Raw genomic sequence first — 9,765 nt, 5'->3', positions numbered from 1 at the left:
ACACTCAGCATCACTCGGGTCTGTTAAGGGACCTCCACCACGGAAAGTCTAGTGCTTTTCTCTTCACACGTCTCTGATCTACAGCCTCTCCTTCCCGGGTGGCTTCAAAGGCTGAGGCTCCTGGTGACAAATACCCAGGCGGTTTCCATTGTGGTTGGAGCTGTTACTGCCTAATGGACATGCCCACATCCTGTTGAGGTGTGTTTCCCTTCAAGTCACACGGGACCCTCTCAGCGGAGGCAATCCGTCGAACACTGGAAGGCTCTCAGATGTCATTTTATTTTTTAAAGCAAGTTCCAGCTAGAGAGTAAGTCCAGGTAGTGGAAAGCTCTGGGCACACAACTCGGGCTAGCAAAAGCCTTCCTTCCCGTCTTCGGAAATGTCACCCACCTGACTATTACTCCGTCTTCCCTAATGGGAGCAAAGCCACATGATCATGTCTGGTGAGAGAACTCTTCTCCCAGATCCACAGAGATCTCACCCACTCGACATCTCGGGGGGACGCCCTTGATCTCTTCCATGGGAAGCCTGGTCACTGGCTTGTCTTATCAGCACATGGGCAGCCCCTTCCAGAGAGCACAGTGGCCACTTATTGGAATCATCTCGTTGGGTGGAGAGAGAAAGGATGCTCTGAGTTCAATAGGGTTAGGGTTAGGGTTGGGGCCCTGTGTTCCCCCCACCCCCCGCAATAACAGATATGTTCTTTGAAGATAGCTGATTTGTGGCAGAGAGAGAGGACAGAGAAGGAGAGAGGGAGAAAGAAGAAAAGAGAGGGAGAAAGAGGTAGGGAGGTAGAGAGGTTGAGAGAGAATGAGAGGGAGAGGAAAAGAAGAAGGGAGAATAATAACTAGAGACTGGAAGCCTTGAGAGGGCTAGTAAATTGGGGAACTAGGGCTATTGGCAATACACTGCTTCACAGCAAGGACCATGTCTGCTACTCTGAGCAGAGGGCATTGTGGCAATGAACTGATGTCTTGGCCCAAAGTAAGCAAACACTGAAAGAACCCTTCGAGTACCAATGTGACTGTGCCTGGTCCCCCAGCGCACACCCGCCAAGGAGTGCACCTGAGCTCTGTGCCTTGTCATGAAGCAGGTGGCTGAGGTACAGCCTCTGGACTCGGCCAACCTGGGCCCCTTTCTCGTCCACGTGTGACCGGCTCTGCAGCAGGTCTGAGCCTCAGTCTCCCCACCGGTAGTCCGGCACATGAGAGAACCTGGGCGCATGGCTGCTGTCAAGGCTGAATGAGATCATCCACCTAACAGGATTGTTGTGGTACTTAGCACTTTATAAACACTCAAAAAAGCCTATGCAAAAAAAAATTGCTGTTCTTATCTGGCTCCAAATTTAACTTGACCTTTAACTGAATCCTATTAAATTTATTCATTCCTTCATCCTGGCTTTTAAAAAAATCAGTATTAGGATAATATTTAATGGGAAAACCCATACATGTTTAATGTAAAAAAAAATAAAAGGTCAGATATATAAGAATATGAAGAACATGTGAAAACCTCTCAACATGCCCTGGTCTGGCTTCAGATCCTGCCTCTGCCCGTTATTGGCTCTTTGGCCTTGATTAGCAAGTTGATTGGCCTCTCAGAGCCTCAGTCACCCCAGTGCCAAGTGGAGACAGTAGTCACTGGAGGGTGAAATGAGCTGCGCAGTTCAGGTGGAACAGGTGTACGCACAGCGAGTGCTGCGGCCAGCAGGTGTCACACGGCCTCACACTGCCATCGTGACCTTTGTGCAGGGTGCAAAGGAGAGCCCGGGCTGGACGGCAGGAGGGGCGAGGATGGCTTCCCAGGGCCTCCTGGGCCTCCGGGACACAGAGGTGACACGGGAGAAGCCGGCTGCCCTGGAGCACCAGGTAAAGAGTTTCAGTTTCTTGTCTTTCCTCTGACAAGCAGATCTGAGAACTGGGTATGGGATCCCCAGCTTTCCAAGATGATCTGTGAAAAGCATTGGCCTTAGACACCAACTCACCAGGTGTCAGGGAGATGGAAACAGCAAGAACAAACCAGGCGGTATCCCCACGTTCTGACTCTCACCCACCCTACAAAGGAGTCAAGGCCCTGTCTCCAGTCCAGTCTTTTCCCAAAGCACTGCACCTTATCACAAGAGGCTCAGCCATCTCAGAGGCCCCATGTGCCAAGGCAAGCCTGGCATCTGCCGTGTGACCACCTTTGAGAGGCTGTGCTGAGGATCCTGGGATGATGGAGGGTTCTCACCCTCGATTCACCTGACCTCTGGTTTTCTGAGTTCACTTCATCTAAGTGTACAGCCATCGGTAAATGTATATAGCATGCACGGCTCCTTCCTAAGGAAAACGTTTGGGAGTGGGCATTGTGTGAGGGGAGAGAGAAGACTCTTCAGGACAGAAATGTGAAATATAAGGCACCAGGATAAATGTTAGGCTCCAGGGACCTAAAGACCGCAGGGGTGAGGAGGGCTGGGCGGGCTCTGCAACCAGGAGCCCTGCCTGAAGCTGCAGCTCAGCCTGGGCCTGTGGTTGCCATGTGAACATGCAGCCCCCTGTCCCCTACACTCTGCTTTTCAAGCCCAAGACCTCACCTTGGAAACCCTGATGGGTCAAACAAAACTCGGGAGCAGGCCTGATCCAGTCCGAAAACTCTGGTGTGCAGTGCAAATGGCTCGGAGAGACTGGGGGTCTTCCAGAAACAAGTTAAAACAAAAGCCTTTGGGTTGTAAAGTCAAACTTCCTCTTTTGCTCTTGGCAATTAGAAATCACCATAGGCTTCTTCAGTCAGTCAGTCCCTGAGGAATGCCAGAGGGGATAGGCCCTGCTCGCATGCTGCAGGCCTCATTATTTCCCACCTGCCACTGAGAATTTTGGAACTAGGCCTTCCTCCCACGTCCCCCCTTATAAAAGATCAGAAGTCCAACATGTGGCTCCAAAGCCTTTGTCCTTCTTAGAATGGGCCTGACACTATGCCAGAACCATGAGACAGGTTCTGGAAGTTGGGAAAGACCAACTTTCCCCTGCCCAAATATAAGCAAAAGTATATTTAGAAAGTCACAGAATGAGAGCAGTGGGGAAGTGAGCCAGCTGGGCTGCATGGGTGCAGGAAACAAGTTAAAGAGGCAAAAGAAGGGCCCTTGGAGCTTAAGAGAAAGCAAAGAGGCACACATGCCTAAAGGGAGAAGGTGCAGGCCCCTCTAGAGAGAGAGTGAGAGAGCAGGCCCGGGAGAACAACTTTGAGAACCACCTTTTTGGCCGGGCAGGTGCCCGGTCCAGGCTGGAACAGCTGGAAGATCACACATAGGAGTGCCATTACCCTGTTCTAGTTCTTTCTCAGTGCCCATCACTTTCTAACATATTTCACACTTTACTTCTTTATATTGTGTATTGTTTGTCATTTCTCCAGGTACAGTGTAAGCGCTAGGAGGGCAGGGGGTTTTGTCTGTTTTGTTTTTATGCTAACACAGCCCAATGCCTGGAGGTTGGTTGGAGTACACGCTTGCTGAGTGAGCGGTGTGTACAGATGGCAGGGGTGTGAGGGAGCACTCCTGCAGTGGGCCCTGCTGTGCTCCTCTCTCTGGCCTGAGTGCTTAGCGATGCACCGAACAGAGGTGCTCAGAAATGTTTGTGAAACTGACCCCCCTAAATGGCCTTCATTTTTTTCCTTTATTCCTCCAGGCCCTCCTGGGCCCATTGGGGATCCTGGGCCCAAAGGGGTCGGCCTTGGATACCTCAGTGGCTTCCTCCTGGTTCTCCACAGTCAGACGGATGGAGAGCCCACCTGCCCCATGGGCATGCCCAGGCTTTGGACGGGCTATAGTCTGCTCTACGTGGAAGGACAGGAGAGAGCACACAATCAGGACCTCGGTACGTACAGAGCACTGGATGCCCAAGTGCATTGCCTAAAAGTAAAACTGTTGGGTTAATTTTATGAATTCAAAAACATCAAGTGATTACTCATCTTCTTTGGGATTTTTTTCTCTATTTATACTACCATGTTAATTCTCAGTGAAGGCTATTAAATCTGTGATCCTGTGACGTGCCAAAGGGATCATTCCAGCTATCGTTATTATTATTATCTGGCTGGTTATTAGTTTTTAAAAACTTATGGTTAGTAAGTGAGTTGTAACTCTGATATAAAAGGGGATTTTTCACTTCCCCGTGTAAATTATTTGAATGTAAATGGTGTATTGGCAGCATCCCGATGCTTACATGGTGTGGCGTTCACCAACACCAACTCCCCGCCCACTCCCACTGAGTTTGAGGCATCCTTGGTACTTCTTGTCAGTTTCAATAGCAGATTTGTGAGACTGACTTCAAGCCAAGAGTGTAGGCACCCGGGTGCTGGCAAACACTGTCATTCCCAGATAATGAAGGTTGGGGGCGGGGGGCACAGGAGGGAGATGCCTGCAGGGATGGGTGACGGGGGGGTGGGGTGAGTTTTATCACTGCTTTCACTGGGCCTGACCCCTCACTGGGCTATTATGGTCAAAGGGTGCAGGCCTGGATGTGGCAGCTATGACATGTCCCTCTCCACCTCTCCCTGGGGTTCAGCCATGGCCTTTCCCATCAGCGGGGCCAGGGGAGAGGAAGTACGTTCATATCTGACTGTGTTTGCTTCTCTTCTCTCCTTTTTGCCGCCAGTCTTTCTTGCCTGGCCTCGCCAGCAATCTCACTTCTCTGTCCTGGTGGAGCCAGAGCGCACATCACAAAGCTCTGCAGAGCTATTGGGGGAAAATCCAAGCCCCTTAACCAGACAGACACAGCCCGCATGCTGTCTGGTTGACCTCTGGTTGAGAGACACACACAGACCTCCTCTCCCACCTCTGAACGTCTGAGATCCCCGAGCTCCATGCTCCCTCAGTACCTTGACCCTGTTTACTCTGCATCTTCTTTGAATAGTCTTCACCATCTCCAAACCTTCGTCTTTCAGGTCCTAGCTTCAATCTGGTTAGCCTTCCGTAAGTCCTGGCCACAGTTCTTATCCATAGAGCTGGTCACGCTGCATTTTCATGGCCTGTGTGCTCCTCCAGCCTCCCACCAGGCCAGGCCAGGAGCCTGGGGAAGAGAGGGGTGCTTGTGGCTCTTCCTCCCGCACCTGGCTGCGCGCTCGGCTCAGGAGTGATGCGTGGCTGTGGGAATGAGGGCTGGCCCATGGGACCAGGGAGGTGGCAGAAATGGTCAGGCCCATAGCCACTTTGGCCAGCACAGAAGTAGACTTTGTCCAGGGCCTCCATGTGCCCAGACCACATGTCTATACATGGCACATGCAGGAGGGTCGCTGGGCACGCCGGGACAGGTGGCTCAGATGCCAAGCTGTCTCTTCTCTTTCCCAAGGTCTGGCGGGGTCTTGCCTCCCGGTGTTTAGCACACTGCCCTTTGCCTATTGCAACATCCACCAAGTGTGCCACTACGCCCGGAGAAACGACAGGTCCTACTGGCTGGCCAGCGCCGCGCCCCTGCCCATGACACCGCTGTCGGAGGAGGACATCCGCCCCTACATCAGCCGCTGTGCCGTGTGCGAGGCCCCGGCTCAGGCGGTGGCGCTGCACAGCCAGGACCAGTCCGTGCCCCCGTGCCCGCGGGCCTGGCGGAGCCTCTGGATCGGGTACTCCTTCCTCATGGTGAGTCCCCGCATACCGCGGTCTCATCACAGCCTCTGCTGTCCCCTCTGCACAGTAATTCTGTGAACTCCGGGCACATGGGCAGCAGCAGGACATGCGGTCATTTTTCCTCACTGTCAATTAGGTTGTTTTTTTAATTCTACTTGGGTAGCGTTTAGAAGCTGGAGATGATTCAGGCATCGGAGAGAGTGGTTGAATTTTGTGTGCACCCAACTCATCTCCACTGCCCTTCCCCTCAGCAGAGCTAGTCTGGTCTTCGTGGAACCATTTCAGGAAAAATGAGAAAGTCAGGCCCAGATCTCGGCATGTCCCCGACTGGGTCTGGGGTTGTCTGCGTGTGTCTGAGCCCTAATTCTCTTGTTGTCCTGGCAGCACACAGGCGCTGGGGACCAAGGAGGAGGGCAGGCCCTCATGTCACCCGGCAGCTGCCTGGAAGATTTCCGAGCAGCTCCCTTCCTCGAATGCCAAGGCCGGCAGGGAACTTGCCACTTCTTTGCAAACAAGTACAGCTTCTGGCTGACGGCGGTCAAACCACACTTGCAATTTTCCGCAGCACCTTCGCCAGAAACCTTAAAGGAAAGCCAGGCCCAGCGCCAGAAAATCAGCAGGTGTCAGGTCTGCATGAAGGTTAGCTAGAGAACCCAGGACTCGCCCGCGTGCCACTGAGAGACACTCCCCAGGGGCTCAGTGGTCCCGGGCTGTGCTGAGATTTAATGGTGCTTATTTCCGACTCCTGTGATAGCGGTTCGTTCTGTTTGATTGTGTTTATTCCCACAGTACTGTATTTCTCTGTTCTGGACAGATTAAGCAAATGCTATGTGTATGGATATGGTTGGACCCACCAATCTAGATGAAACCCAGATCTCCTTATTTTATTGAGGAGGATAGAAGAGCTAGCTTTATCATTTTAAAAAAAAATGCAGAGAAAGGCAAATAGATGATAAAGGCCAGATTACAAGCTACATTACTGAAAACTCCATTCATTGCTTAATAGCACCTCAAACAATTACTCTGGAATACAGGGGGGCTTTGGGATGGATTTTACAAGGAAAAAATACATAGGCCAACAAATGAAACTGGAAAGTAGAGATTTCCAACATTTCAAAATGATTTCCTCTGTAATCTATTTTTCCATGTACTTTAAATAATGGTAAAACCATGACCCAACGAGACTTAAACACAAAAAATCCACACAGCCAGCGTGAACAGCTCATTTCAAAGCACACTGAATTGCTGTGCCAGAAAGGACCACGCAGCCGTATTCCGGAGATGTGACATTAGCATAAACACACTGCAGATGAACGTAAAACATTATGTTCTCTGCTGCATCTGTCAGAGAATGGAGATGCCTACTCTGGCAACCCGTTTGAAAAGCAGCAATTATGGAAAAAATATATTCAATGAGGGATTAAGAGCCTAAAAGCTGTTAATGAATATTAAGACAGTGATTCACAAAAATTGACTTCCCATGGCAGCGAACTTCCAAACAGGCAGCTTTTCCCCAGTCGGGGTCCAGCTTGTCTTCGGTGCGTGCGTGCTAATGGGACGGGAGCCACCTGGGACTTCCTCAGGCAGCACGCGGCTCATACAAAGCATCAGGCTCAGGTCCCCAGCGGCCCCTGCAGAGCTGGCTCGCAGCCCACAGTGGACATTCCGCTCCCTACACATAATAGCATCTCACACGAGGAAGTGACAGAGCTATCATTACGCACTTCCAAGAAAATGAAGGGCCGACTTCATTAAACTTAGGTAAGAAGATTCATTTAAGTCACGGTCACCCCACCAGGAAGAAGAAAGAACAGTCTTATCTTGAAATGCAACAAAGACAGCCTACAATTTGAATTTTATGTTCTTGTTATTCATTTTCATAGGAGCATCCTGGTTTCCCAATTTTAAAAACATTCTTATATGTTCTATCAGTATTATACCAAGGCAGCAGTTTGACATTTGGTATTAACATTTTCTACAAAAGTTTAAGAGTTATGTCCATTTATAAGGAGTAGTTTTCTGAATAGCAAAGGCTATGTTTTCTGTTTTGGCAGGATTTCAGTCGTCTAGTCACAAATATCAAAAGGCTTGTTGAAAAATATTTTTAGGGAACTTGCCTTTCTCATTTAAAAAAAAGTCACTGTAGAGAAAATGAAAGACATTTCTCATGAGAGAGTGACACTCATTTTAGTGCTATTTCAATGCACTTAAAAATAATTGAGAGAAGGAAAACTCAATTAAAAGTTTGTTTATAAGAAATAGTTTCCTGGCCAAACATTGATTAGGAATGTGCTCTTATACGCAGAACACATTTCAAATGAGTCTTGTTATGAGGTGTCCCTGGATGATAATTTATTTTAAGAATATTTTCTGGTAAAAATAGAAAATATGTGCATTTTAAGATGAAACACTTTCTTGAGTTCATTTGACCCATTCATTGATGTTCTTAAACTATGCTATGGCATAGTACATATTTTTAAGCACCTGAAATTTAAGCCAATTTCAACCTTATGTATACTTACAATTTTCTGTCTCCAAAAGCTTTATCATATATTACCAAAACTCAAGCGCTCTAAAAATTTGTGTTGTTCATTCATGAGCTTGGTCTGAGAACATTTTCTGAGAAGAGGTAAGGGTGAAAAAGGAAACATCAGAAACATATTTAAAACACTTTAACTTTGGTAGTATCAACTCTAATAAGCTTGCCAAGTAAACTTCGTAAAAAACAGTTTGCTCCACGGTGAGCCTGGGATATTTTGAACAATTTGAGATTGTTCAAAATACTGGTTTCATACATAAGAGCCCTTTCTAAATGTAACAAAATGCTGCCTTCTGATTTTAAAAGATATATATATTTATTGTTTTCAGAGAGGGAGGGAGAGGAAGGGAGAGATAGAAACATCAATGATGAGAGAGAATCATTGATCGGCTGCCTCCTGCATGCCCCCAACCGGGGATCGAGCCCACAACCCAGGCATGTGCCCTTGACCGGAATCGAACCTGAAATCCTTCAGTCCATAGGCCGACACTCTATCCACTGAGCCAAACTGGCTAGGGCTGCTTTCTGATTTTTTGGGGGTAAAAAGCATTTTAAATGATCTAGATGGAAAAATAACTTCTTGGAAGAGAAGACTGAGTTGTTTTAAGCCATTACTTTCTCCTCCTGGTCATATATCAATGTACTTTGAAATGTCCTTTGTCTATGAAAGATGGACAAAGGTCTCAGGCTATTCTAATCCATCACAGATGGTTATCAGTACCAAAACCTCCTTCCCAAGAACCCCTCTCCTGCTTTGCTGGTTGCCCAATGGGAATTGCTCTGGGTCACTAGCTGGGGACTGCAGGTTTCCTTTATGGTTTATGTCCAGGCTGCTAGTGGTGGCCCATTCCTGCTGCTCTCATATTCCAAAGGCCTGAGCTTCATCACCACCCCTTGTGGGTGCACCCTTCCTCTCCAGCCTCATTGTACCTGCCTAATAGCCTTGTCTTTCACCTACACTCTTGCGGTAGACACCCCCAACTGATGCCTCTGTGTGCCCATCCCAGTTGTCGTTTATCTAAGATGCAAATGTGATTGTTATCCTTTGGCTTAAAACTCCTTCCAAGACTGTCCTGCCTATGGAGTGCAGTGACTTCCCACGGGGTGCAGGGGCCTGCAGGGGCCTGCAGGGGCTGTCTGGGTTGCCTCTGTGCTCACCAGAGAGATGGGTTCTGATCGCTGTGACTTTCTTTGCTCCTGCTCTTTCCACCAGCCCCAGAAGTTGGCCTGCCAGACAACTCCTTACCTATAAAGACTGAATGAGTTGAGAGTATGTGAATTTCCCCAGAGAGACTAGGACCTGTCCACTCTCCCCTGTTCCCACATGGCTCCTGTATGGTCTCATCACACTTCCTGCCTTCTCTTGCTAACATGGAGGGCAGGACCAGGCTCTACTCATCTTTGCACGCCCAGTGTCTCCACAGAGCTGACGCATTATTGACATAATTCTTTTTTCAATGACAACTCAACAAGCGTCATCAGGCATTAGATGTTTCACTCTGCATATGGGGTTCCTTTTTTTTAATGGGCAATGAAATCTATTTTTAAATGTTTTTTAATTGAATTCATTGGGGTGACATTGATTAATAAAATTATATAGGTTTCAGATGTACAAGTCTATCAATTGGCTTCCGGT

The 9,765-nt window shown here is 48.5% G+C and overlaps 1 protein-coding gene across 1 annotated transcript; it reads left to right on the top strand.

Annotated features, from left to right (window-relative positions):
• Positions 1 to 436: 436 nt before the first annotated feature.
• LOC102427016 (collagen alpha-4(IV) chain-like) lies at positions 437 to 6,441 on the top strand. Its single transcript, XM_006108888.3, has 5 exons — positions 437 to 443; positions 1,677 to 1,865; positions 3,657 to 3,845; positions 5,316 to 5,602; positions 5,975 to 6,441. Exons 1-5 carry the CDS (start codon positions 437 to 439, stop codon positions 6,236 to 6,238), a joined length of 936 nt encoding a protein of 311 aa, XP_006108950.2. The 3' UTR covers positions 6,239 to 6,441.
• Positions 6,442 to 9,765: the final 3,324 nt, after the last annotated feature.

This window comes from Myotis lucifugus, unplaced genomic scaffold (assembly GCF_000147115.1).
Source record: "Myotis lucifugus unplaced genomic scaffold, Myoluc2.0 scaffold_4171, whole genome shotgun sequence".
In the NCBI taxonomy this organism is placed as follows: domain Eukaryota; kingdom Metazoa; phylum Chordata; class Mammalia; order Chiroptera; family Vespertilionidae; genus Myotis; species Myotis lucifugus.
This window is presented reverse-complemented; position numbering and strand designations above follow the sequence as displayed.

Excerpts from the sequence above, each read along its gene's own strand:
- LOC102427016 (XM_006108888.3), top strand. Across the intron at positions 3,846-5,315 it reads AGCACACAATCAGGACCTCG|GTCTGGCGGGGTCTTGCCTC; the intron begins GTACGTACAGAG and ends CTCTTTCCCAAG. Across the intron at positions 5,603-5,974 it reads TCGGGTACTCCTTCCTCATG|CACACAGGCGCTGGGGACCA; the intron begins GTGAGTCCCCGC and ends TTGTCCTGGCAG.